Here is a 25453-nt window from a genome sequence, read left to right as displayed (position 1 = left end):
TTGGCGTAGATCGGAACACTGTCCTATCTAAAAACTCCTTTAAAACCCATAAGCAAAAAGTAGTGGTAAATATCAATGCATTGAATTGGTGGAAAGTATTAGGGTGCATAAAACCCAGGGAAAAATGTGTTCTTGATACAGAGAGTTTAAAATATAAATAAATGAACAGCAGTAAACACACTAGGAGACAAGTGGAGAAGATTCTTACCTAGGTAGACCTCCCTTCTTCTCCCCTGCCTCTCATCGGATAGTTACAGCATTTTTACTAAAGTGAGTTAGTGTTTGTTGGAAAGAAGTCGTCAGATTTAGGGAGAGACTGAAAAAGAGGCAGTGGGTACCAAGGTTCCCTCTAATTTTTTCCATCCATGTGTGGAATGAATTTTATTATGTGCAGCACCGATATTGAGGTGATGTGCGCCATCACCTCCATACTTTCACAGCAGCCTTTATCTCACCAAGAGGTCACAGCTCCTACTGCTTGTACCTAGCTGGGTCTTAAGTAAGGTCTGTCTTCATGTGACGTCTGCGGTACCTATCTGTTCATTCCTACAGCCTCCTTCCACAAGGATCAGTACATGCTTTGCAAACTATACAGATAAATGCACCAATGAGATGCAGCCATCTCTGAGGAGGAAAGTCAGTAGCCAGCTAGACCAACAGCACGGAGAGCATTGTGCAGTAGTTTGGAAAAAGAAGGGGAATTTTGGATAGGAAGAATCTTTTCCTCTTATGCAAAATGCTTGAGATATTTAATGTTCAGACAGGGCTTCTTCATCTGTAAAGGTCTCATCTGAATGTAAAATATAGTACTGCAATATTTGAAATCAAAGTAAATGTTTCTTTTAAAATCAGGATGTTAAGGCTCAAAATCATTTTTAAAAAAACACTCAAATTCCCCTTACTACCATCATCTTGTATTAACAGGGCAAAGCACTTTAAAAGGTTTATAGATATATAGGTTTATATTTTTACTCTTGATCAGCTTGGACAACTAAAGTAGCATGGTCAAGTTCACCTTCAAATTCTCATGCACACATACAGTGTTCCAATGTCTTGGTGGTTATAGTGAAACACACATAGCCTTGTAAATTTATAAAGCACTTTACAAACTTTCACGACATGAAGTTCTCTCACTTCATTCCATGAGACCACTCACATGAGTAACAGCTACATGAATAATACTTTGCAGGATCGGGCCCCTAGATAAACCACATGTCTTCCTGCCCACAAAAATCTTTTCAAACACTGCTAGGGGAGGTTTAAATCCTTAACAGGGAATTGCTGTAATTGGAAATCAGAAAAAAAAAAAGTGTCACAAAAACATTTCCATTAGTCCTAGTTTTGGTAATTTCATTTTAAAACACAAATCTAAAAGCCAACAATATTTAGTGCTTTTCATTTATAAATCTCAAAGTGTTTTATAGAGGAACGTCAATATTTTTATTCCCATTTGGAAATAGGGAAACTGAGGCATAGTGTGGGTGTGGTGACTTCCCAAGGCCACACAAAAACTCAGTGGCAGAGCTGGAGAAAGAGCCAAAGTCTCTTGACTCCCAAGGACTCCCCGAGGCTGCGTCGGGGAGAGAGGACTCCCCTGCCACAGCCCCGAGGCTAAGGGAGAGAGGTGTCATTTCCCACTGTAGCCCTGCACCCTCAAGCTCCCCCATCACTGCCTCCCATCTTACCCCACTACCTCCACCCACCCCCTGTGGCTACGTCCCTGTATGCACACCTGCACTAATCAGCCTTTGATGATCTATTGTGCAGCCATGCAGGCTCGCAGCTTAGAGGGGATGCTGGTGGGTACCTGATGATTGTGATAAGGACAAAGCTCTGGAGATGGGGGACATAGTTGGAGGAAGAATGGAAGACAGAGGATAAGAAATTAAAACAGGGTACGGATGAGGTTGGATTAATTGGTAGAATGAAGTAAGCAGTGGTGATAAATGAGAGCAAAGAGAGGGGCAGGGATGGAAATGAAACATTCCACTGTAGTTTGACTTTCTCTGTAGTAATCCCATAACTGGTTTAAAAATAAATTGATCTTGGGGCCTAAAGATCTTTTGTATTTTTTATCATCACTGCATGCTATAAGACATTTCCCATGAATAGGGCTCTTTTCCCTTTAGCCTTTGCCTTTTAGTCATTGCTGTACATCAATATAAATTGAGTTTGTTTCGAGTAGCCTACTATACAAAACTCGTTAAGTTTTTATTACTTTCTCCTTTGTGAAATAACATGCTCTGTTCCTTTTGAAGCCAGGCATAAATCATGGATATATTATAGTTCAGAGTTCAGTGTAGCTATTAGATCATTCTGGTGCTATATAAATGCTATCCAACTGATGGAGGTAAAGGTGGGTGGTCAGAGCTGCATCAATTTCGGCCATCCTGGAATGGTTTAGAAGCTAGTAAAAGTGGTGTTTTTAAGCATGGGCCACAGAGAAACATTAGCTTCTGCTGCTTCATTTGCTGAGTTGAAAGAGGTGCACTTTTTCTTGGTTTTTCATGTTATTTCCATTAGTGTAGCTAAGGTTCCTATATTGACTTTACAGGTCAGCATTGTAGTGTTGATCAGTTATAGTGACAAAATGCATATGTAATGGTATGGCCTCTGTGAGAAACTAAGGAAAATTGGAATCCAAAATGTATATCCAATTAGCACTATTCCAATTATGAGAAATGTTCTGGTAAAGAAAAGCACGAAGCAATATATCTGCTTCCCAAGTAGAGATTTCATTTTTATTTTTAAGCAGAGCTCCTCATGAAAACTTCACTGAGTAGCACTTCACTTTGGCTTAATTCATTAACAGCGCAAGGTGATGCCAGAGAGAACCTTTCTTATTACAAATCTTGATAATTGATTTTAAAAAACTAAAGGGGGGGTGTGCTCAGGAGATTGGTGCTTGTATTTAAAGGTGAGGTTGCCATTAGTAACGCATTTGAACTTCTTGGTTGGAGAAGTCATTGTTCATTATTCACCTGAAGTGAAATGTTAATGGCCTGTGGTGATCTAAAGAAACCCTACAAAAATGCACAGGAAGCTCTAATGGCATTATACAATAGTCCTTTCCACACAGATCCCCCCCACACGTTAGAAGGCCACAGAATGTGGTTTTTGCTTTTAATTAATGTATGTTCCTCTAATTTCTAATTGGAATAGCAGAAAATGCAGAAGAGCATCTGTTACTGACTAAAAAGGACAACATTCACCAGGAGACAAGTATTGTCCATTACTTATCAGTATATGGGACATGGGCTGTCTGGAACCATTACAGTTTGGAACCGTTTCTGAAAGAAAAAACCTCATCGCATTAGAAGGAACTGTTCAGTTACTCTTATTCTTCTGTGTTACTGTCTATTGTTTCTGATTGCTTTTTAGAAGACTAAGAATTTTTGGTAAAATGATTTTTTCCTCTCATGGTTTGAACGGAGTTGAAATTAATAATACTACCTGATATAGCGCCTTTCCTCTCAAGGGATCCCAAAGCACTTTGCAGGCATAAAAAGAAATTTAATCTCTACATAGGGATCAATTAACTGACTGATGAAATGCACCTTTGGTGTGCAGGTCTTCAAGACAACTCAACAGTTCAGGACAGCTGCTCAGTCTGCCCAAGGAGGAGAAGGCTAGTTTTTGAGCATTGGTATAACAGATTACTCACTTATTAGATTGGTTAGACCTACCAAATAAACTAGACGGGTTCAAATATAAGTGATGGTAGAGAAAGGGGACTTTGCAACCCGATGAGCAGTAGGACCAAAAAAAAAAAATAGTTACTGGTAGCTGGAATCATTGGTGACCATCGACATAAGGAGAGGCTTTTTAGTTTTTCAGTAACACAAGGAGAATCACAAACTTTTATGTGTAAAAAGAGCAGCTTGATGGCTTGAAATGTGTTCTGAAATAGGTTAATTTGAGAGTCTTTTAAAGGTAGTGCTTGTACCCAATGTGGAAGAGTCTGAAGCACCAAATATAGATGCTAATCTCTGGTGAAAGATCCTGCTCTTTTGGGTTCAAGGAGGCAGTTTACTGGTGTGTGTGTGTGTATGCTTCTGGTTGGGAAGGCATTCTGACCTCTGGGGTAGAAGATGCTTTAATAATTTTGTGGCTAAAGTAGTATATGAATCTGGGAATTTTAGAATGGCATTTGAGTCTTTCAGCTTTTGTGGAGACTCCTGCTTTCCCACTGAACAGGTCTTGATGCTCAAATGATAAATCTTCACCTAACTTCTGTGCCTAAACTGGTAAGGTAGAAGCTCTCAGCCAAGAAGTTTGTGTCATGGCTGTTCATGCAAAGGAGCTGTATATCCCAAGAAAGGAAAGTGTACTTGGCAAGCACAGCTTAGTAACTATCTTTACACTTTTGAAGGGTAATGTGAGGGTTTACACCCTTCGTTGCAGGGTAGTCTGGCCCAGTGGCCAGAGTCCATAGAATTGCTCTCAGTTGCAGGGTAGCCTGGCCTAATGGCCAGAATCCATAGAATTGCCCCTGGTTGCCAGGCAGCACAGTCTAGTGGCTAGAGTCCATAGGTTCCAGCGCCGTAGGACCTTGCCACTGGCTCAGCGGGGAGCTCCTACCAAAACACGCTGAGGCTTACCGGGGGCAAGGTACCAGTCCATCTCACATACCCCTATCCTGGGTTGCTTCCTACCGTCTTGAGGGTTGGGGTCTCCCACGAATCTCCAGGTTCTCCGTGGGTCTCGGAGTCCGTCGCCTCCTCGGCTCCTCCCGCAGCAGGGCTTCATTCTGGCCAGGGGAAGCTTCAGATCCCAGCAAGTTCAAGGGTGGTGGCTGGTCGTCCGCAGGAGCTTCCTAGGTAAGTCCTTCACCTGTGGCCACCAGCCCAGACTGAGCTGAATTTCCTCCTTTTATACTCCCTGGGCACTTGGAGCATGCCCAGTATGAGCGGGGCAGGACTTCCGCTGCCAGATCTACTGGTCTGACACTGCTGGGGCTAGTGCAAGGCGGGGCTGACCCGTCACAGGTAACCAGACAGGAATTGTTTTACATTCAGGAGGGCCACGTATTTTGCCAATGAGTAAGGGGAACCAGCTTGTGACATGGGCTGCCAAGGCATTAAGAAAACTGTTACAGGAGAGTATGAAAGTACTTGTAGCCCTTGTGTGGGGGACCTAGTAGATATGCGGCTGTGGCACCTCTGATAATTCCAGGTCCAGAGCTTTGGTAAGTCCTCATCGTTCTTTAAATCACCGAAAGGAGAGACCACAGACTTGGTAACTGAGCCATCTAAAGGAGAGAATGATTGTGGTGGCCCTTTTAGAATGGCATCTTCCAAACTGTCAGCATCTTCATCTTCCAGGTAGATGATGGAAAAATCTATGGAGAAAGTTGCTAGGATGCAGCTGACATCATGGAAGTTTGTCTCTATCTCTGACACGTTGAGGTCACATCTTCTGGACCACAGACACAGTTGCATTTCAGGCTGCACTACACGTATGTTTTTGGCTGGGGTACAGGGACATAAGTAGTTTACAATCGCAGCACCATCCAGAAAGTTCCAAGCTCATGCCCCCTCTGTGCATGTATCTCATACGGTGAGAGCTCATGCAGGTAATCATTTTCAAGAAGATTTACCCTTTCTGACATGTATACTGTTAGATTACTAAAAATCCTGCTGTACAACTTTTTAAAAAAGCACTCAACATAGGCATTATTCAATTAACAAAAATTCCCAGTACTGTACATAATATAAACATGGGATTTTCCCTAGAAGACCATTGGTCCATCAAGTGCAGCATCTTGCCTGGTGCCTTATCCCCCCTTTACTCTTCCCCCACCCCAAAATACTCCCCCATAATATATAGTTCTTCTTCGAGTGCTTGCTCATATCCATTCCAGTAGGTGTGTGCACCGCGTGCACGTTCGTCAGAGACTTTTACCCTAGCAACACTCGGTGGGCCAGCAGGGCGCCCCCTGGAGTGGCGCCGCCATGGCGCCGGTTATATACCCCTGCCGGCCCGCCGCTCCTCAGTTCCTTCTTACCACCCGTGTCGGTCGTTGGAACTGTGGAGCGCAGCTTGCTGTTCTCCACCTCCCTAGCGATTCACTCATCTTCTCTTATATTGTATGTAGTTCGATCAACTGTAGTTAGTTATTGTTATTTAGTAGTTTTGTTTGTTGTATTGTAGATAGTTTAACGGGATTGGAGGTTAGCCCCTTCCCCGGTACCGGGCCCATGCCCGGCTCACCGGGCTTCAAACCGTGCGCGGTCTGTCATCGGCCGATGCCCACTGGTGACCCACACGACGCCTGTCTTAAGTGCTTGGGCGAGGCTCATTTGACAGATAAGTGCCGGATCTGTAAGGCTTTTAAGCCCCGAACTAAAAAAGAGCGGGATGTTCGCCTCAAGCAGTTACTGATGGAGGCGGCGCTGACTCCCTACTCCTTGGCACCGGCAACGAGAACAACTGCTTCGTCGGCACTGGAGCATACCTCTTCAGCGAAGACTCCGAGTCACTGACCTTCTCCGGCACCAGCTTCTGCCCGGCACCGCTCACTCTCACCTTTGAGCAAGAAGCGCAAGCCTCCTGCGGCTGCTATATCCGCACCGCAGTCAGAGCGCTTAGCCAGGCCGGACCGCCCAGCACTGCCGTCTGCCGCGGCACCGACTTCCACCACACTGTTGATTCCAGCCTCGGAAGAGCTGTCGAGTCCGGTGCCTACCAGCTCCCCGGCACGGGCCGTGGTTGAGCTTATCGTACCCTCCACTCCAGAGACGTTCTCCGTGGCACGGGACCTGATCGCCTTAATGGAGCCTGAGCTGCCTCGAACCCCGGCACCGCCGGTGCGGGTCCCTCAATCCACAGGCAAGCCGGCACTTGTAAGACCTTCTTCGCCCAGTACCATGGGACTTCGTCGCTCTCGGTCCAGGTCCTGCAGACACTCACAGTCCCGCCATCGATCTTGGTCCCGCGGCCGCTCGCAGTCCCGGTACCGTTCCCCGTCGCGGTACCGGTCATACTCACTGTACCGCTCGAAGTCCCGGTCGCCGTCCAGGTACTACCGCAACCGTTCCAGATCTCGTCATCACTTGCGGCACCGGGCTTCCCTCAGCTGATCTCGGCACGACGGCTCCTGGCACCGGTCGACCTCCCAGCACCGCGCCGGTCGCAGGTCCCTGTCGCAATCTCGGCACCATTGACGCTCTCGGCACCGCTCCCCGACACTGCGTAGGGACGGTTCCAGTGGATGCAGAGACCATCACTTCATGGTCTCCGCCCCGCCATGGCCATCTTGTCAGCCATCAATCTCCTCCCATGCCGGGTCGGCATCCTATGGTGAATCGGACAATCAGCAGGACCCTCATCAATGGTACTTTTGGACACCTTGGGCCTACCATCAGAGCCAAGGTGCCCCATATCCGCCGCCCCGCTCTGGCCCCTCCGAACATAAGGCACCAGAGGCCACGGTGAGCAGACCTCCTCCAGCGGGTACAGAACATCTCCCAGCGCAGGTCTTGGACTTGCAAGAACCACCTCAGGACGTTCCACAGGACCAGGAGTCACTTCAAGACCTATTGGTCCCCGGGGTCTCTTCCTCTTCTTCACCAGATGAGGCAGTAGCGGGGACGGCCACATCTGGACCGCCCCCAATCGACCTTCGGTTGCACCAGGACCTCCTCCGCCGTGTCGCTCTTAACATAAACCTACCCGTGGAGGAAGTTCCTGAAGTGGAAGACCCAGTGGTCACCATACTATCGGCGGAGGCTCCGACAAGGGTGGCCCTCCCCTTTATTCGCACCATACAGGCTCGGGCAGATACAATCTGGCAAACCCCGGCATCCATTTCACCTGCAGCCAAGGGTGTCGAATGCAAATATATGGTTCTATCCAAGAGGTACGAATACCTATACGTACACCCTCCTCCTAGTTCGTTAGTAGTCCAATCCGTCAACGAATGAGAGCGCCATGACCAACAAGCCCTTGCGCCTAAATCGAGGGAGGCCAGACGCATGGACTTGTTGGGAAGGAAGATCTACTCCGCGGGAGGCCTCCAGCTCAGGGTGGCGAATCAGCAAGCCCTCTTGAGTAGATACAATTATAACACCTGGGAGGCAATAGGGAAATTTGTAGCGCTGATCCCGCAGGATTCCCGCCAGGAGTTCTCAGCTCTCCTGGAGGAGGGGAAAAACGTTCCACGGACCTCCCTCCAGGCCTCGTTAGATGCCGCTAATTCGGCAGCTCGAACTGTCGCCTCCGGGATTGCTATGAGGCACATATCATGGCTGCAAGCATCGGGTCTGCCACCCGAGCTGCAGTATACCATATAGGACCTACCATTTGACGGTCAGGGCCTTTTTTCCCAAAAGACGGATCCTCGCCTCCAGAGTTTGAAGGACAACCGCGTGATTATGCGTTCGCTGGGAATGCATACGCCACAGACTCGGAGGCGATCTTTCCGCCCACAACCACAGCGCCCCTATCCCCCACCTCGGCCAAGACAGGACTTCTCCAGAAGGAGAGGCCGTACTTCCCGAAGACGCCAGTCTGGCCCACAAGGGAGTAATAACTCCGGCCCCACCAAACCGCCGGCGGGACTGAAGCCAAACTTTTGAGGGTGCGCCCGAGAGCACTGTACAAATTACCTCCCAGGATCCTTTTCAGTTCACCAACCGCCTTGTCGCATTCTTCCCTGCATGATCCCAGCTAACATCGGACCGCTGGGTTCTCAGCACGGTGGAGTGTGGCTACCGTCTTCAGTTTATTTCATCCCCTCCTTCCCACCCTCCCTCCCCATCCCTCTTCAGGGACCCTTCTCACGAGCAACTCCTTCTGCAGGAAGTTTCGAGGCTCCTTGCGTTGGGAGCTATAGAGGAGGTTCCAGAGGACCTAAGGGGAAGAGGGTTCTATTCCAGATTCTATTCCAGATACTTCCTAATTCCCAAGGCGAAAGGGGGCCTCCGGCCCATCCTGGACCTGCAAGCTCTGAACAAGTTCATCACGAAGTTCAAGTTCCGCATGGTATCCCTGGGAAACATTATACCCTCCCTGGATCCCGGAGATTGGTATGCTGCTCTCGAAATGAGGGACGCATATTTTCATATCACGATTTACCCCCCACACAGAAGGTTCCTTCGCTTCGTGATAAATCATCAACACTACCAATTGGCGGCCCTTCCCTTTGGCCTCTCCTCGGCCCCTCGAGTATTCACAAAGTGTATGGCAGTAGTCGCCACCTACCTCCGTCACCGTCGAATCCATGTTTTCCCATATCTCGACGACTGGCTTATTCGAGGGACCTCCAAGGCTCAGGTTATCGCACACGTAAACGTCATCAACGACCTATTCTGCCATCTAGGTCTGATCCTCAACCTAGACAAATCCATTCTGCTTCCTACGCAGAGAATAGAATTCATCAGGGCCATGCTGGACTCGAATCTTGCAACGACCAGTCTACCTCCACAGAGGTTCCAGGCTATAGTCTCCCTCATCCAGGGGCTACAAGCCTTTCCAACAACCTCTGTCCGTACCACCCTCGCTCTACTCGGCCACATGGCTGCGTGCACTTTCGTGACAAAGCACGCAAGACTCCGCATGCGCCCTCTCCAGACTTGGCTTGCCTCAGTTTATCGTCCGCGCAGAGGTGCCCTGGACATGATAGTCGCGATCTCACCAAAAGTGCTGGACTCCCTCAACTGGTGGCTGACACCCTCCCTAGTGTGTGCTGGTTGCCCGTTCCACCCACTGCAGCCTTCGGTGTCTCTAACGACGGACGCTTCATCCCTGGGCTGGGATGCACACTTAGGGCATCTTCACACCCAGAGCCTTTGGTCCTTGCAAGAACTGAGTCTGCATATCAATGTCCGCGAACTGAGAGCGGTCCGATTGGCGTGCCAGACCTTCCAACACCATCAACAGGGCCGTTGTGTTGCGATTTTCACGGACAACACAACGGCCATGTATTACATAAACAAACAAGGAGGCATACAGTCTTCCCCCCTTTGCCAAGAAGCGATGCGACTGTGGGACTTCTGTATAGCCCACTTGATAGACCTCATAGCCTCCTTCCTTCCGGGAGTCTAGAACTCTCTTGCGGATCACCTGAGCAGGTCCTTCCTGTCCCACGAATGGTCCATCCGTCCGGACATCCTTCTTTCTGTATTCCAGAAGCGGGGCTTTCCCCAAATAGACCTATTTCCCTCCAGGGAGAACAGGAAATGCCAGGTGTTCTGTTCCTTCAGGGCTGCTCCCCAGGCTCCCTGTCGGACGCGTTCCTGATCCCCTGGAAGGGACGTCTTCTCTATGCCTTTCCACCCTTTCCCCTAGTCCACAGAGTCCTGCTCAAGCTCCGCAGGGACAGGGCCAGACTGATCCTAATCGCTCCGGCATGGCCGAGGCAGCACTGGTATTCCATGCTGCTCGACCTATCCCTAACCACTCCGATACCATTGCCACTCTGCCTGGATCTTATAACGCAGGACTTCGGCAGGCTTCACCACGCAGACCTGCAGTCCCTGCACCTGACAGCGTGGCTGCTGTCTGGTTGAACCAATCCGAGCTCCGCTGCTCTGCCCAGGTTCAACGGGTCCTTTAGGGAAGCACAAAACCCTCCACAAGAGTGACATACCTCGCCAAGTGGAAGCAGTTTTCTCTTTGGTGTACACAGCGTTTCCTAGTTCCTGAGGCCGTTTCGGTCCCTATTGTCCTGGACTACTTGTGGTACCTCAAGGAACAAGGCTTGGCACTCTCTTCAATAAGGGTGCATTTAGCCACAATCTTCACCTTCCATCAGGGGGAGTCGAACAGTTCCACCTTTTCTCACCCGATAGTTTTGAGGTTCCTTAAGGGCTTGGAGCGCCTCTACCCGCCGGTTAAGACTCCTTCCCCTATCTGGGATCTCAACCTTGTCCTGACACGGCTCACAGCCCCACCCTTTGAGCCCTTAGCCACTTGCTTGCTGCTGTACCTGTCCTGGAAGACGGCCTTCCTGGTAGCTATCACATCGGCCAGACAGGTTTCGGAGCTCCGTGCTTTAATGGCAGACCCTCCATATACAATCTTCCACAAAGATAAGATACAGCTACGCCCACACCCGGCTTTTCTTTACAAAGTGGTCTCTGCCTTCCATATTAATCAGGATGTTTTTCTACCGGTCTTCTTCCTGAAGCCGCACGCATCACACAGGGACCAACAGCTTCACACCCTGGATGTCTGCCGAGCCCTCGCCTTTTACATCCAGAGGACAAAACCCTTCAGACGCTCGCCCCAGTTATTTATAGCAGTGGCGGAGCGTATGAAAGGTATGCCTGTGTCTTCTCAGAGGCTCTCATCATGGGTGACGTCCTGTATCCGGACGTGCTGCGACTTGGCCCATGTCCCGATTGGCCGTCTCACTGCCCACTCTACTCGGGCTCAAGCCTCGTCGACCGCCTTCCTGGCACACATTCCCATCCAGGAGATATGCCGCACAGCTATCTGGTCGTCAGTGCATACATTCACATCTCACTATGCGCTCGTGGCCCAATCAAGAGACGATGCCGCCTTTGGCTCAGCAGTTCTGCACTCCGCAACGTCTCACTCCAACCCCACCGCCTAGGTAAGGCTTGGGAATCACCTACTGGAATGGATATGAGCAAGCACTCGAAGAAGAAAAGATGGTTACTCACCTTTGTAACTGTTGTTCTTCGAGATGTGTTGCTCATATCCATTCCACACCCACCCTCCTTCCCCACTGTCAGAGTAGCCGGCAAGAAGGAACTGAGGAGCGGCGGGCCGGCAGGGGTATATAACCGGCGCCATGGCGGCGCCACTCCAGGGGGCGCCCTGCTGGCCCACCAAGTGTTGCTAGGGTAAAAGTCTCCGACGAACGTGCACGCGGCGCGTGCACACCTACTGGAATGGATATGAGCAACACATCTCGAAGAACAACAGTTACGAAGGTGAGTAACCGTCTTTTATGTACATTGTATAATTGATTAGACACATAGTGGCAGTGGGATTCTTTCAAGACTCCTACAGCATTAGATCTGAGCACTTGCTATTGTGAATTACAAAGTTCTCTTTTTGAAGAAATGAACTCTTATTAGTTTTAAATTCACCTGCCATTCAAGCTATTAAGTTATCTTATTATGGGACAGTGCAGAAATGAAGAACTGATCATTTTTAATTGTATCTTCTGTAAATGCCTCAATCTCTTGCCCTTTAACAGTTCTCCTTCCCAGGCTAACTAATCCTATCCTTCTGCAATGCAGAATTCATCATATGTAAATCCCAATACACCTCTGGCCATCTGTGTTATCCTTCTTTGGACCTTGTAATTCTCAGCTGTCTTATTTTTAGATAGGCAACTAAAATTGGATGCATTATTTCATATGAACATTGTTGATCTGGATAAACACATTTAAACCATGCTCTGTATTCTCTCTCTCTCTCTCTCTCTCTGTATTTGCTCTAACCGCTGTTCATTTTGTTCATCTGTTGAGGAACAAAAATCAGGAGGAATCGTGTGTCAGCTTCAGTTCACATGCAACCTGTCAGTCAGTCATGATCTGTTCCTATGGGGAAATCTCTACATTTTTCCTCTATGAACTATTCCTGGCAGTCTTATGGTTAAAATGTTGACCTTTGCTCTCATATTTGCGTGTATATTATGCCCAATTTTTCCTGCTCTTATCTGATTCAGATCCAGGACACCATAATCAGCATATTGTAAATCTATTTATCTTATATACTTACATGGCCCCACTATTTCAGCATTTGCTATTTTAATGTGTTTGTCCTCACAACACGCCAGTGCTGAAGGGAAGATCAGAGGGGGAAGTGAGGTACATAAAGATAAAGTGACTTGCTGAAGGTCTTAAAGGGAGTATAGGCCAGAGCAGGGAAGGGAATCGTACCCTGGCTCCTAATCACTTAGACATGCTTCCTCCTGAATCACCTTTATTACTAAAGAGAAAACCATGAGATTGATAAGGAGGATAGCCTAAGAGGATCTCACTGCCAGAAGACTCCAGTTTTCTACAGCTATATAAAAGACAGTTGTGTGTGTGCCTGCCAACATGATAGTTCAGCAGTCAGTATTTGTGACACCACTGATATGCTTAATTGGTGTGTTGGTATTAACAAACGTGTAATGGCATAAAGCACAGATAATTTTGTTACAGCTTTGGCAAACCTGTACTGAAAGAAAGAGTAGCACAGATGGCTGAAAATAGCAGTAAAATATTCCATTACATGTCTGCAAAAATCATTAGACAGCCACTGTAGATGTTATTAATGCATCAGATTCACTTGGGGAGTCACGTTTCTGTAATATGCATTAAAACAATGATACTTTTGTTTTTAAATGGAACTGTTGCCAAATACCAACATGTATTTCTGCAGTTATGAAATGAGGTTCTCAGCAATAAAGAAGATGCAATCCATGTTTACACATTTCTTCTCAATGGCGTTGTTTATCTTTTGCCAACTACCCACAGTAAGCAACTAGTAACACTACTGTTGTCTTTGGCCACCACTGCCAAAATGCAATCTTATTAAGTTATATCACAAACCCAATGTATTGATTCGGAGCATACAGTAAACCCAGATTAGCAGAGAATTTTTAGCTAGAAGACAAAAGTATCTGAATTTGACCTATTTCTGAGAAGCAAGAATAACTTATAAGAAGCAATTGGTTAAATACAGCCTTTTATAGTTAGTGAATAATATTTGAAACTCTTTTCATCCTGTGGTATGTGTGTGTTGTGTATTGCTTTCAACCTTGGGCTTAATTCAAGCATTCATGATTTACAGTCCATTATATTACTAGTTACTGATTAATTTTGGATAGATTTCTGAACGTTTCTTAAAGCTACCTTTATAACAAAGAAGTGAAAACTCCCTACATTTTGTCTGCAGGATTAAAAGGCTGACTATATTGCACTACATGGCAGAGCTATGTAGCAATGATCAGCCATCAGAATAATACATAGATGTTAAACTAAGTGAAGAAACGCAGTCTTATTGATTGAAACCCCTCCCCTTTCATGTTTAAGAACTCTTTTTATTAGTATGATTGTGACGGGGTTTCTTTATTTTGTAGTTGCTTTTTTTGGCTCTTCAAAAGTAGAGCTATAAACTGCCGCAAATAAGGAAGTTCCTAAATCAAAAACTTCCATATGAATTCTTCCTTGGATTACATTTATTTTCTAGGCACCTAGATATTTTTTGAAGTACACAGTTTGACTCAACTGAGGTGGATGTGTGCTTCTAGTAAACATGAGCCAAACAAGACAAGTTGAGTGATCACATATTGCTTTGCGGTTTTTCATCTATAAAACTTAACCAAAAATGATGTAAGAAATTAAAAACAAAAATCCATAACCAAATTAAAAATTAATTTAAAAAAGTCCATAACCAAAGCTTGCTCATTCTGAAGTCAGTGGTGGTTTTGTAGCTGACTTTAAGGGGGACAAGATTTGGCCTGTAGCTGAGTCTTCACTAGTAAAAGGACAAGTGGTAGTTTTACATTTGGGTTTTCCTCGACTAGCTATATTGAGATAAAACTACTACTTACCTTTTCTTGCTAGGATTTTACAAGATAGAGATCTTACGTTAGCTATCTCTTTAAAAAAACAAACAAACAAATCATTTTAACTATCAAGATGCAGCCAAAGTTGTAAATTAGGAGTCCAGTAGAGTTAAAACACAACTGATATTTGGGAGCTTTTGTCCAGTACACTCTCATTTCCTCACATGTTGCATTAGCAAACTATTGTTGCTTCCTTTTTCCATGATCAGCGCAATGGAATTTTGGCAATACTGACGAAAGCATCTTTAAAATAATGCACCTGACAGGTTTCAGGACCAGTAGCTGTGGAAGATGACCTTGGTAACTAATAAACTGAGTGAAATCTCCTATATGTGCACCTTAGGGCAGGGCTATTCTGATATTTGGTCAGTTAGAAAAACTGTATGTTTTCTGAAAAAAGTCACTTGGAAAAGAAAAGTGAAAAAGCCCACAAATGGATTCGTATGTTAGTAGGTCTACAGGGTGCCTTGTGTAAGCTGCTTGTTATATTTCAGCCAAAGACTTCTTCCTGCTAAGGGCAAATTTCAACGTACTTGTAATAGATAGATGCAGATGTAATCAATCTTCCTGAGTATTCTACCAGTGGGAAGCTTGTAGTAACAATCTCCCTTTTTAAATCAGCAGCCACAAAGCTGATTATGTCTGAGAGAGAATTTTTGAACTTTCACAGTGTGCTTGAGGATAGTTAAGTGTTAATTCTTTCTCAACAAAATTTAAATAGTGTGTGCTGAACAGCTAGACATCAGGATTTCAAGGTAAGTGCACTTGAGCAGTTCTCTCACTTTTTTTCACTTCCTGTTGATTGTCCGAGCAAATGATGAAGGCCTCCTTGTCATACTTTTTTCTTCATTTGTTTTTGGAAGGCATATGCAGTAACTTGGACATAATACTTAGCAGTTTTCAGAAAAAGTCAATAGCACTAGTTGGCAATGGCAGTTTTCCCTATAAGGGTTGTTATTAGCAGATCATTTTTCATATAGATGCTTATACTCATTAGCAGATTGCTTGTCATTTTTTGACTGTTTTCTTCAACCTACTAACATGTGAAGACTATCCACATTAGCTAGCTCATGTTTTAAGTAAGATGTTACCACATGTGAATTGCCACATTAGCTAGCACGTTTAAAAAAAAAAAAAATCTTTTTCCCTAGTGAAGTCAAGGCCTAGTTGTGGACCTGTGAGATTAAATCTCTCTGAAGCAGAATATCTAGTGTGAAGCGCTTCATGATTTCCTGAAATTGTTCATTATGTGCAGCATTGAAGCTGAAGTTATGATGAAATTCTTATCAAGTTTGAGGTAATTTTCTCATTGTTACCTAATAGTCATAACAAAAACTATAATTTTCTCATCACTTCCCTTTTATCTTTTTAAATTAAAGTTCACATACTATAATTAGTTTATAGTATTTTAAAAAGAACATCAACTACATGTTACATTCATGTAAATAATTCAGAGTAACAGAAATTATTGATAAAAACAGATTTTTCACAAGTTTGCCTTCGATAGGTGAGAGAGTTATTAAAACCAGATTGCCTATAGACACTATAATATTCCTATCAGACAATTTTCCCCCTCTCCTAGCCTTCATGTTTCATGGTCATTCTTCCACCAGTCTTAAATAGCATGCATTTTGTCTCCATACTATTTTATGGTCCCTCTCTTTCAGTTTTGATTTCCTACATAATCTTCCATCCTCTGATGGATGTAAAGATATTCATAATGAATAGTCTTCTCTTCACTCAATCTCCTCAGCCTATCACTCCTTTTTCTGCAGTACTCTGGTGGACTCCTAGCTGTTGCTCAACTTCCTTCTACTGTGCAATCTAAAAATGTACAAGCTGTTTCTGTGCTTTTTACAGAAGTGAAAAACGTTGTCCAGCATGGGAGTAACAGAATACTGTGATATTTTTTGCCACACCAACAGTGCAGACCAATAGAGGAGCGTTATTTTTGATTATACAGGATTTACTGTCTTATAGCAGGATGCACTGTGCCATTTTTATAGTCCGCACCAAAAAAAAAAAATAAGAATTACAAAGCAGGGCATAGATTTTTTAAAATGCTTGTCAAACTATAACTCCAGTAAATCATTTAAAAAAAATTCAGATCAAATTCTTGATCTTTCTGGCTTTAATTTTTTTTTTCTGCAGTATTAAGAAGACAGTAACTCTGATCTTGTTTGTTCTTTCCTACTTTCTTTCTGTGGGCTTGTCTACATCACAAAGTTGCAGCGCTGGTGAGGGGGTTACAGCGCTGCAACTTAGGAGGTGTACACATCTGCAGGGCATCACCAGCACTGCAACTCCCTGTTTGCAGCGCTGGCCGTACTCCCGTTTTGTCTCGGGTGTAGAGGATCCAGCGCTGGTGATCCAGCGCTGGTAATCAAGTGTAGACACTTATCAGCGCTTTTCTTGACCTCCGTGGAATAAGCAGGTATCGCAGCATACCTGAGGAAGCCTCTCTGGTAATCAAGCAGGTCTCCTTCCCCGGTTTGCTCTTGCGTTCCCCGAACCCCCGTGCAAGCAGGTCTCCTTCCCCGGTTTGCTCTCGCGTTCCCCGAACCCCCGTGCAAGCAGGTCTCCTTCCCTGCGGTTTGCAGGGGGGTTCGGGGAACGCGAGAACAAACCGCGGGGAAGCAGGTCTCCTTCCCCGGTTTGCTCTCGCGTTCCCCAAACCCCCGTGCAAGCAGGTCTCCTTCCCTGCAGTTTGCAGGGGGGTTCGGGGAACGCGAGAGCAAACCGCGGGGAAGCAGGTCTCCTTCCCCGGTTTGCTCTCGCGTTCCCCGAACCCCCCGTGCAAGCAGGTCTCCTTCCCTGCGGTTTGCTCTCGCGTTCGCTGAACCCCCCTTGAAGCCGCCCAACAGCGCTGCAGTGTGGCCACATCTAACACCACTTGCAGCGCTGGTTGCTGTAAGTGTGGCCACTCTGCAGCGCTGGCCCTATACAGCTGTACTAATACAGCTGTAACAACCAGCGCTGCAATATTGTAGATGTAGACATACCCTTAGTTACTATAATTCTTGGTCAGAAATGTCAAGTGTTTAAAGACAAATATCTATCTATGTACATTTCCTACATAATCCTTTCAAGGACAGGAATGAAATGCACAGCACTTCTACAGAGATGGATTTCCACAGAGAATGTGGAACAGAGCCAGCAAATAACAATCCACATAAACAAGTGTTCTTTCTTTATAAAAAGCAGTCTTTAAGAATGAAGACAGTAAAGAACATTTTTTGTTAGGTTATGGCAAGTGTATGGTATGAAGGCTCGGGACCAGAAATCTTAGAAACCATCCTGAAAACAGGAGGTACATTTTACTTATTGAAGGATATAAATCTTACAATTATGTCATTCTAGTAAATTTTGCTACTTGTTTAATGTATAGTACAAGATCCTTTCTTTCTATTTGGGATTAGATTAACCCATTCTTTTAAGAATCTATTAATTTCACTTTAAGAGAACTAGAGCAGCTACAAACATTTGCTGCCTCCATTACTGCTTGAGCTTATTTCAAACAGGTGTACTTAGAAGCAGCAGGAAAGCCCTAATTGTTACCAGAAGCACTATATCAGTTGTGTTTGAAGTGGCAGAATTCCTCGTTGTTCCTTTCAAAAAGACTTGTGCAAATTAAGGGCCTTAATGGTCACATTAGAATGAAGGAAGCAAGGTCTGTAAGAACTTGAACCAAAAAATCAATAAAAAAAAATCTTTTATATTTGCTGTGGCGGGCATGGCAGATCTAATAATATTACTTTATAAAATTATTAAACATTTCTGTACGTTCTGAAGCACTTGAGTTCATGATGATGTAATTATAGTGGTGTAACCTTTAGTATAGACTCTAAAATTGAACCTATAAATATGTAATTATATGGTAGAGCATATTCTTTTAAAAAATAATAATGCTGAACACTGATCCAATGTATTCAGAACCTGTGTAGTGATAACGACCCTATATTAACCATACAAAATTCAATTTGCTGTTTACTTTAGCTCCTCAAGTCAGTGTAAATCAGGAGGGTTACAAAATAATAACAGGACATGCTCTAGATGGATCTCAGAGAGCTGTCACTATTACATGAGAACAGGAATTTTCTGCATTGAATAGCCATTACAAAATAACATCTGGTCTATCAAGTTAACGATCTTATTGAATCATTTAGGTTTTCCCATATCTCTTGGACGACACAGTCTTAAAATGCATGAATCTAATATACACAAGCACTTCCACTGTTCCTGCCACTAGTGGAGTCCAGGTTTTGCTAGTGTAGGTTCAAAGGAGAAGCCTTATTAGACTTAACCAGTGCTTAATTTGTGCCAGGTCTGAGCCCTGGCATCTCTGGGCGTGCCAGGTCGGTTACCGGCAAGAGGCTCATGCTAGCCACAGAGCGCACTTTCTGCACGGGGGCTGCAGTCGCTTCCTTCTCAGGCTCCAGTTTCACCGCCTCGCCCACATACTCTGCGCAAGTCCAGCAGCTCACTGAGCCTGCCTGACACCCAGCGAGTGCAGCTGCGGCTAAATTGGCACAAGCTGAGTTCCCACGTCATGGACAGTGGAGTCCTTTGGGTCCAGGGATGCCACCCCCCAGCAGTGCTTCTGCCAGCACTAGCTCCCCCTTCACTTTGTGTGGGGCTCCCACAAGTAGGCTGCTGCCCCCTGGAAGCCCCAGGAAAGGCAGCAACTCCCCAGTGTTGGCAGTGAGGAGAGAGGTGAGGCATTAGGCACTGAGATAGTGACTATGCAGCCAGGGCACAATGCAGGACGGGGAGCTGGGCACCAAAGCAGGAGGGTAGCTCTAGGAGGCTGGCAGGGCCCCGCTGGGGGAGGCAGAGCAGTTGGAGTGGGGTGCACAAGATGCACCCAGCAGGAAGGCGGCACTGCGCTCCAGCCAGGGTTCGCTGTCTCCCATGGTGACCACAATCCTGGCTACCACAGCCCCCAGCAGCAGCTGTGCTTGGCAGGAGGGAGCTGCCTGGCCCGTCACCCTCAGGGGACCCTCACTAGGAGGAGGTGGGAGCTGGGCCCAATCCTAGACTCCCTTGCGTGAGGGGTGAGGTGCTCTTCCATAGGGGATTTCAGCTGGGCAGGTGCCCTGATCCAGGCCGAGAGCTGAGCAATCCAAGTTCAGGTGGCAGGGCCCACAGCCTTTTTGTACAGGAGTAATGGATTAGATGGGGCAGAAAATTCACAGACACACATGTCCACATTGAAAGAGCAATGGGAATAGCTGGGGTTGAGGAGGGCAGCACTGCTCTCCCACGTCCCCTGCTCCACTTGGAAACCAAAGCACCAGCCCACATCCTCTGGACATGGGGGTTTGTGGTGGAGCATGGGTTGGTGGGTATATGGGGGATAGGTAGGTTTGGGAGTGCGTGCAGGATGAGGAATAAGCAGGGTTGGGTGTATTGGTTGTGGGATAAGAGTGCATCAGTGCTTAATTTGTGCCTGGGCTGAACCCCGGCACCTCTTTCATTACAAATTAAGCACTGGTTTTAACAAATGCTAGATTTGGCCCAATGTGAGAAAATTAAATATTGTGGGTCATGTTTAATACTTCCCCTTATGTTCCATAAAGTATTCTCCCCTCCAGTTCTGTGTTTGGTTAATACATTCTGCATGTTGAGAGGAAGGCTAGGTAGAAGGTGGTTACAGTGACACAGAACTCAGAGTCAATAAATCTGGATTTTGCTCCCAGCTCTCCAAGAGTCTTCCTGTATCACCTTGGGCAGCATTTAACCTTTCTGAGACTCAGTTTCCCCATCTGTAAAACAAGGTGATCATGAGGAATGATTCATTAAAATTTGTAAATGGCTATGTGATTGCCTGGAAGATAATGTATAGCTGAAAAGTACTATTTATTTTAATTTAGAATAAAAAGCGTAATCGTCATTTTACAGTGGATTTCCTTTTGCTTAATTATGATTTTGACTTAGAAAACATGTTAATTTCAAAGTGCTAGATTTTTTTGTAACAAATTTTACTAAAATGCAAAAAAATTTCCAGCAGTAAGATGCCTTGACAAAATAACAGAGCCATGCATTAGTACCGCTTTATACAGCCAGCAATTACCTATTTGAGAGACTAATGAAAGCTTATATCAATAAATTCCAACCAAGACAGGTTATTTAATGACCAAATATCCAAAGTTGCCTATCTGGTTATGCGCACTAGTTCAAACATGCACATTTTCATACCCAAGAACTTGGATTTGAAGATGGAAATCTGGTAGTTAGATATCCAGCTGCTCCCTTTGCTTGTGTAAATGCTGCCTGGAAAAGTAGGTTTTCTGAGGCAGAACAGCTCCTCTGAGGTGATATGTTCCCTCAGTTCCTGTTGAACACAATTTTTACACTTGGATACCTACAGTTGGGAAATCTAAATAAGACTGCTTGATTTTTACAGGTGATGTGAATCCATAACTCTCTTTGACCACAGTAAGAGCTATGAGTATTCAATATCTTTGAAATCAGGCTCCTTGTGTAGGTGCTGAATATGGATTTAGGTGCCTAACTTTAGGCTCAAGTTTGTAAAATTTGGCCAGCATTTTGATGGGTTTATTCTCCTTTTGCATGTTTAATTGTTATTAATATGCAAGTTATTTGCATGTCGGGAGACAGTGTAACAGCATATAAATTAGAAATTTTTAGTCTCTCCTTTTGTTCATTTTCTGTACTATTGATCATGGACTAAGTGTACAGATGGAGTTGTAAGGACAAAATCCTCAATCAGTAATTATCGTTTTAGGAAAATTAATAACATTTCACCTTCATTTGTGTGTTCCTTGTGGTCCTCTGCTGCAGTTGTCAAACTGAATCTGTCTGCCCTGTGTTTCCTGACACTGTGACTGGAATAAGGATTTGATCAGCAGGAACTAAAAGTAGCTCATGATGCTGACGACATTCTTATCAATGTCAAGCAGACCTGCCTACTTAAAAGTTACTTTTTGTTTACGTGCAGGTCTTCAGGTTTTGTAAAGAAAGTTTATTGAGGAACAGTTAAAACGTTCTTATGTACTCCCCTACCTCACAGCATTATTATGAGGCAGGGCTAATTAATGATCAAGGCCCTTGGTACATTTTTGGTTTTTTACTGATTTTTACTGCAAAATTTCTGGGTTTTACAAAAACTGTGGTTTGGTTTTTTACAAGTTGTCGTCCCAGTTTTGGACCACTCAAGTATGTGAAAATACTCATTATATGTTAGAAAATCCAATACATTACATTAGGTCGCTGTTTATGTTAATAATAAATTAGTCTACGTGTAAGTGCAAGGCTGTCTGTCAAGGTTATGCAACGTAGTGGGAGATGCACACTTTCACACACAAGCATATGCATATGTGCACATCAGTGAACTCTCCAGACTCAGCTCCCCTCTCCAGGAGGACAGAAGGCAGCTTGGTAACCTGGGTGGCCAGAGTAACCAAGCTGCCATCTCTTCTTCTGGAGCAGGCTGGAAGCTGAAGACGTGGAGGAGGGAGCATGAGGAGATAGCACCTCACCTTCGCCGCCTCTTGTGGGACCAATCTGAAAGAAGAGAAGGTGGTTCAATAACCTGCGCTGCCCAGTTTGCTCAGCCACCATCTATCCTTCCAGAAAGAGGAGCTGGGTCAGAAGTGCACTTACTTTTCTCTATTGGTGTTTTTTTCTCCCTGTCTGCCAGTCCCCCCATATTAACTCTGATATTTACCCAGAAAACTCTGGAGTTAATTTTTGCATTAAATTTATACTGTTTTTTTTAATTTTTGTATTAAACATTGATAAATTCCCAGGAAACTTTAAACACAAGAAAAATTGAAAAAGTAGAGCCTTGTTAATATTGTAAAGTACATTAAAATCTTCTGATGAAAGATAATGTTGTAAAGCTGAGAAGTATTATTATTTTTCCAAATTATGAGTTTTTGAATTTTCTGTGTTGGCTGCTGCTGAAACTGGTAATGCTTGTTAAATGGCAAGTGTAGAAGATTAAGAAATATTTACATGTCAATGGCAAGCTAAAGCCTGTTTGTTTAGTAGATACTTTCATTTATTTTTATAACAAAGTAATGTATGATCTGGGTTTGCATTATTTGCTGGCTTAATTAGGTCCATGAAGATACATGTCCTACATATTAATTTCATGGTATATTCTACTAATTGAGATGCATAAGTTAGAGTTTCACTGGCAAATGGCTGTAAGATTCAATACAAGCAGCATGTTATATCCATTCAAATACAGCTATTAGGAGCTAAAGAGACAATTAGCAGCCTTAATGACTCCATTGCCAGGCCTAAAATGAACCCTGAAGGTATAAATCACATAGAGGAGCAAGGTCTTATAGGTCCAGCATACATAATTAACCTTCACAATGCAGTGAATAAAAAAGAGAGGGAAAAATATACTGAGGCCATGTCTACATCTAAAATTTTGCAGCGCTGGTTGTTACAGCTGTATTAGTACAGCTGTATAGGGCCAGCGCTGCAGAGTGGCCACACTTACAGCAACCAGCGCTGCAAGTGGTGTTAGATGTGGCCACACTGCAGCGCTGTTGGGCGGCTTCAAGGGGGGTTCCGGGACCGAGAGAGCAAACCGGGAAAGGAAACCAGCTTCGCCGCGGTTTGCTCTCTCGGTCCCGGAGCCAGCCAGCAAACCGCAGGGAAGGAGACCTGCTTGCTCGGGGTTCCGGGACCGAGAGAGCAAACCGGGAACGCCGCGGTTTGCTCTCTCGGTCCCGGAGCCAGCCAGCAAACCGCGGGGAAGGAGACCTGCTTGCTCGGGGTTCCGGGACCGAGAGAGCAAACCGGGAACGCCGCGGTTTGCTCTCTCGGTCCCGGAGCCAGCCAGCAAACCGCGGGGAAGGAGACCTGCTTGCTCGGGGTTCCGGGACCGAGAGAGCAAACCGGGAACGCCGCGGTTTGCTCTCTCGGTCCCGGAGCCAGCCAGCAAACCGCGGGGAAGGAGACCTGCTTGCTCGGGGTTCCGGGACCGAGAGAGCAAACCGGGAACGCCGCGGTTTGCTCTCTCGGTCCCGGAGCCAGCCAGCAAACCGCGGGGAAGGAGACCTGCTTGCTCGGGGTTCCGGGACCGAGAGAGCAAACCGGGAAAGGAAACCAGCTTCGCCGCGGTTTGCTCTCTCGGTCCCGGAACCCCGAGCAAGCAGGTCTCCTTCCCCGCGGTTTGCTGGCTGGCTCCGGGACCGAGAGAGCAAACCGCGGCGTTCCCGGTTTGCTCTCTCGGTCCCGGAACCCCGAGCAAGCAGGTCTCCTTCCCCGCGGTTTGCTGGCTGGCTCCGGGACCGAGAGAGCAAACCGCGGCGTTCCCGGTTTGCTCTCTCGGTCCCGGAACCCCGAGCAAGCAGGTCTCCTTCCCGCGGTTTGCTGGCTGGCTCCGGGACCGAGAGAGCAAACCGCGGCGTTCCCGGTTTGCTCTCTCGGTCCCGGAACCCCGAGCAAGCAGGTCTCCTTCCCCGCGGTTTGCTGGCTGGCTCCGGGACCGAGAGAGCAAACCGCGGCGTTCCCGGTTTGCTCTCTCGGTCCCGGAACCCCGAGCAAGCAGGTCTCCTTCCCCGCGGTTTGCTGGCTGGCTCCGGGACCGAGAGAGCAAACCGCGGCGTTCCCGGTTTGCTCTCTCGGTCCCGGAACCCCGAGCAAGCAGGTCTCCTTCCCTGCGGTTTGCTGGCTGGCTCCGGGACCGAGAGAGCAAACCGGGAAAGGAAACCAGCTTGATTACCAGAGGCTTCCTCCTTCCACGGAGGTCAAGAGAAGCGCTGGTGAGTGTCTACATTGCATTACCAGCGCTGGATCACCAGCGCTGGATCCTCTACACCCGAGACAAAACGGGAGTACGGCCAGCGCTGCAAACAGGGAGTTGCAGCGCTGGTGATGCCCTGCAGATGTGGACACTCTCAAAGTTGCAGCGCTGTAACTCCCTCACCAGCGCTGCAACTTTCTGATGTAGACAAGCCCTTAGAAGCAATTAAATAAAATTAAATACTGAAACAAGCCTGACAGAAGTGTTTGATGGTATCACATTGCTATCTTGCACTGTGACTTCAAGCACTGCTTCTAGGAAACCTGTCAAATGGCCATGTCTATGCTAGGGCTTTATATAAAAAAAAAAAAAAAAAAAAAGTTTCCCACTTTTGCCAACACTTGCTCAGTTTCACTATTGTTAGTAATACTGGGATCCCTGGTGTGCGTGAGACACTGACTACCACTTCTCACATAGCCCTGCTTAGGGGAGGTCCAGTCAAGCTGGTGTTTATAATAGCAACAGCAGCGCAGCCAGTGGCCCATTCAGGTGCCCAGCAGTGTTGCTAACACGAGTGAAATTGAATCAGCGTTGACAGTAGTGAGATATTTTTAGAAAATGCCATTCGTGTAGATAGGGCTGCCAGGTGTCCAGTTTTCAACTGGAACGCCCAGTCAAAAAGGGACCCTGATGACTCCAGTCAGCACTGCTGCCCTCAACTCAAAAGCCAACCACTAGACTCTACAAGTGATACTGTCATTTAAACACAAAATATTGTTTTGTACAATTGCCTGTGTTACTGTATGCAGAGGAGTCTAAGAATCAGTGGTCCTATTGTGTTCCCTCGGGGGTATTGAAGAATAATCTGAGAAGAATGAAAGCCTCTTTCAGGAGCAATGTTCCAATAAAAACGTTATGCCCTCTTATCAACTTGGACATAGCTGTGCTGGTTTTTAGATTAATTGTAATGACCACTACCTGTTGCACATACTGTTGTATATTCTAAAAGTGTTCTTTAGTCAAACATTTCAGTGAACTGTTTTCATTCTGTCATAATTTATTTTGTTGAGTGCTTTACCAAAAAATTAAGAGATCAGAAAAGAATGTCATGCATTCCAATAGAGGAAGGAAGTATTTTGGTGTAATGCACTTACTGGTTCTTGCCTGAAATATTGTTCTAGGACCCA

At 45.8% G+C, this 25453-nt stretch overlaps 1 protein-coding gene across 5 annotated transcripts in view; it reads left to right on the top strand.

The window, feature by feature from the left end:
• LYRM4 (LYR motif containing 4) overlaps positions 1–25453 on the top strand; it is a 177854-nt gene that overhangs the window by 99737 nt on the left and 52664 nt on the right. The window contains exon 3 of one of the 5 annotated variants that reach the window (XM_030552342.1): positions 15688–15709. The exons of the other annotated variants lie outside the window; for them this stretch is intronic. Within the exon in view, the coding sequence (XP_030408202.1) occupies positions 15688–15690 (3 nt within the window). The 3' untranslated portion in view covers positions 15691–15709. Of the gene's footprint in view, positions 1–15687; positions 15710–25453 lie in introns of those variants that run through there. 5 annotated transcript variants of the gene reach the window in all.

This window comes from Gopherus evgoodei, chromosome 2 (genome assembly GCF_007399415.2).
Source record: "Gopherus evgoodei ecotype Sinaloan lineage chromosome 2, rGopEvg1_v1.p, whole genome shotgun sequence".
Taxonomy (NCBI): Eukaryota; Metazoa; Chordata; order Testudines; family Testudinidae; genus Gopherus; species Gopherus evgoodei.
This window is presented reverse-complemented; position numbering and strand designations above follow the sequence as displayed.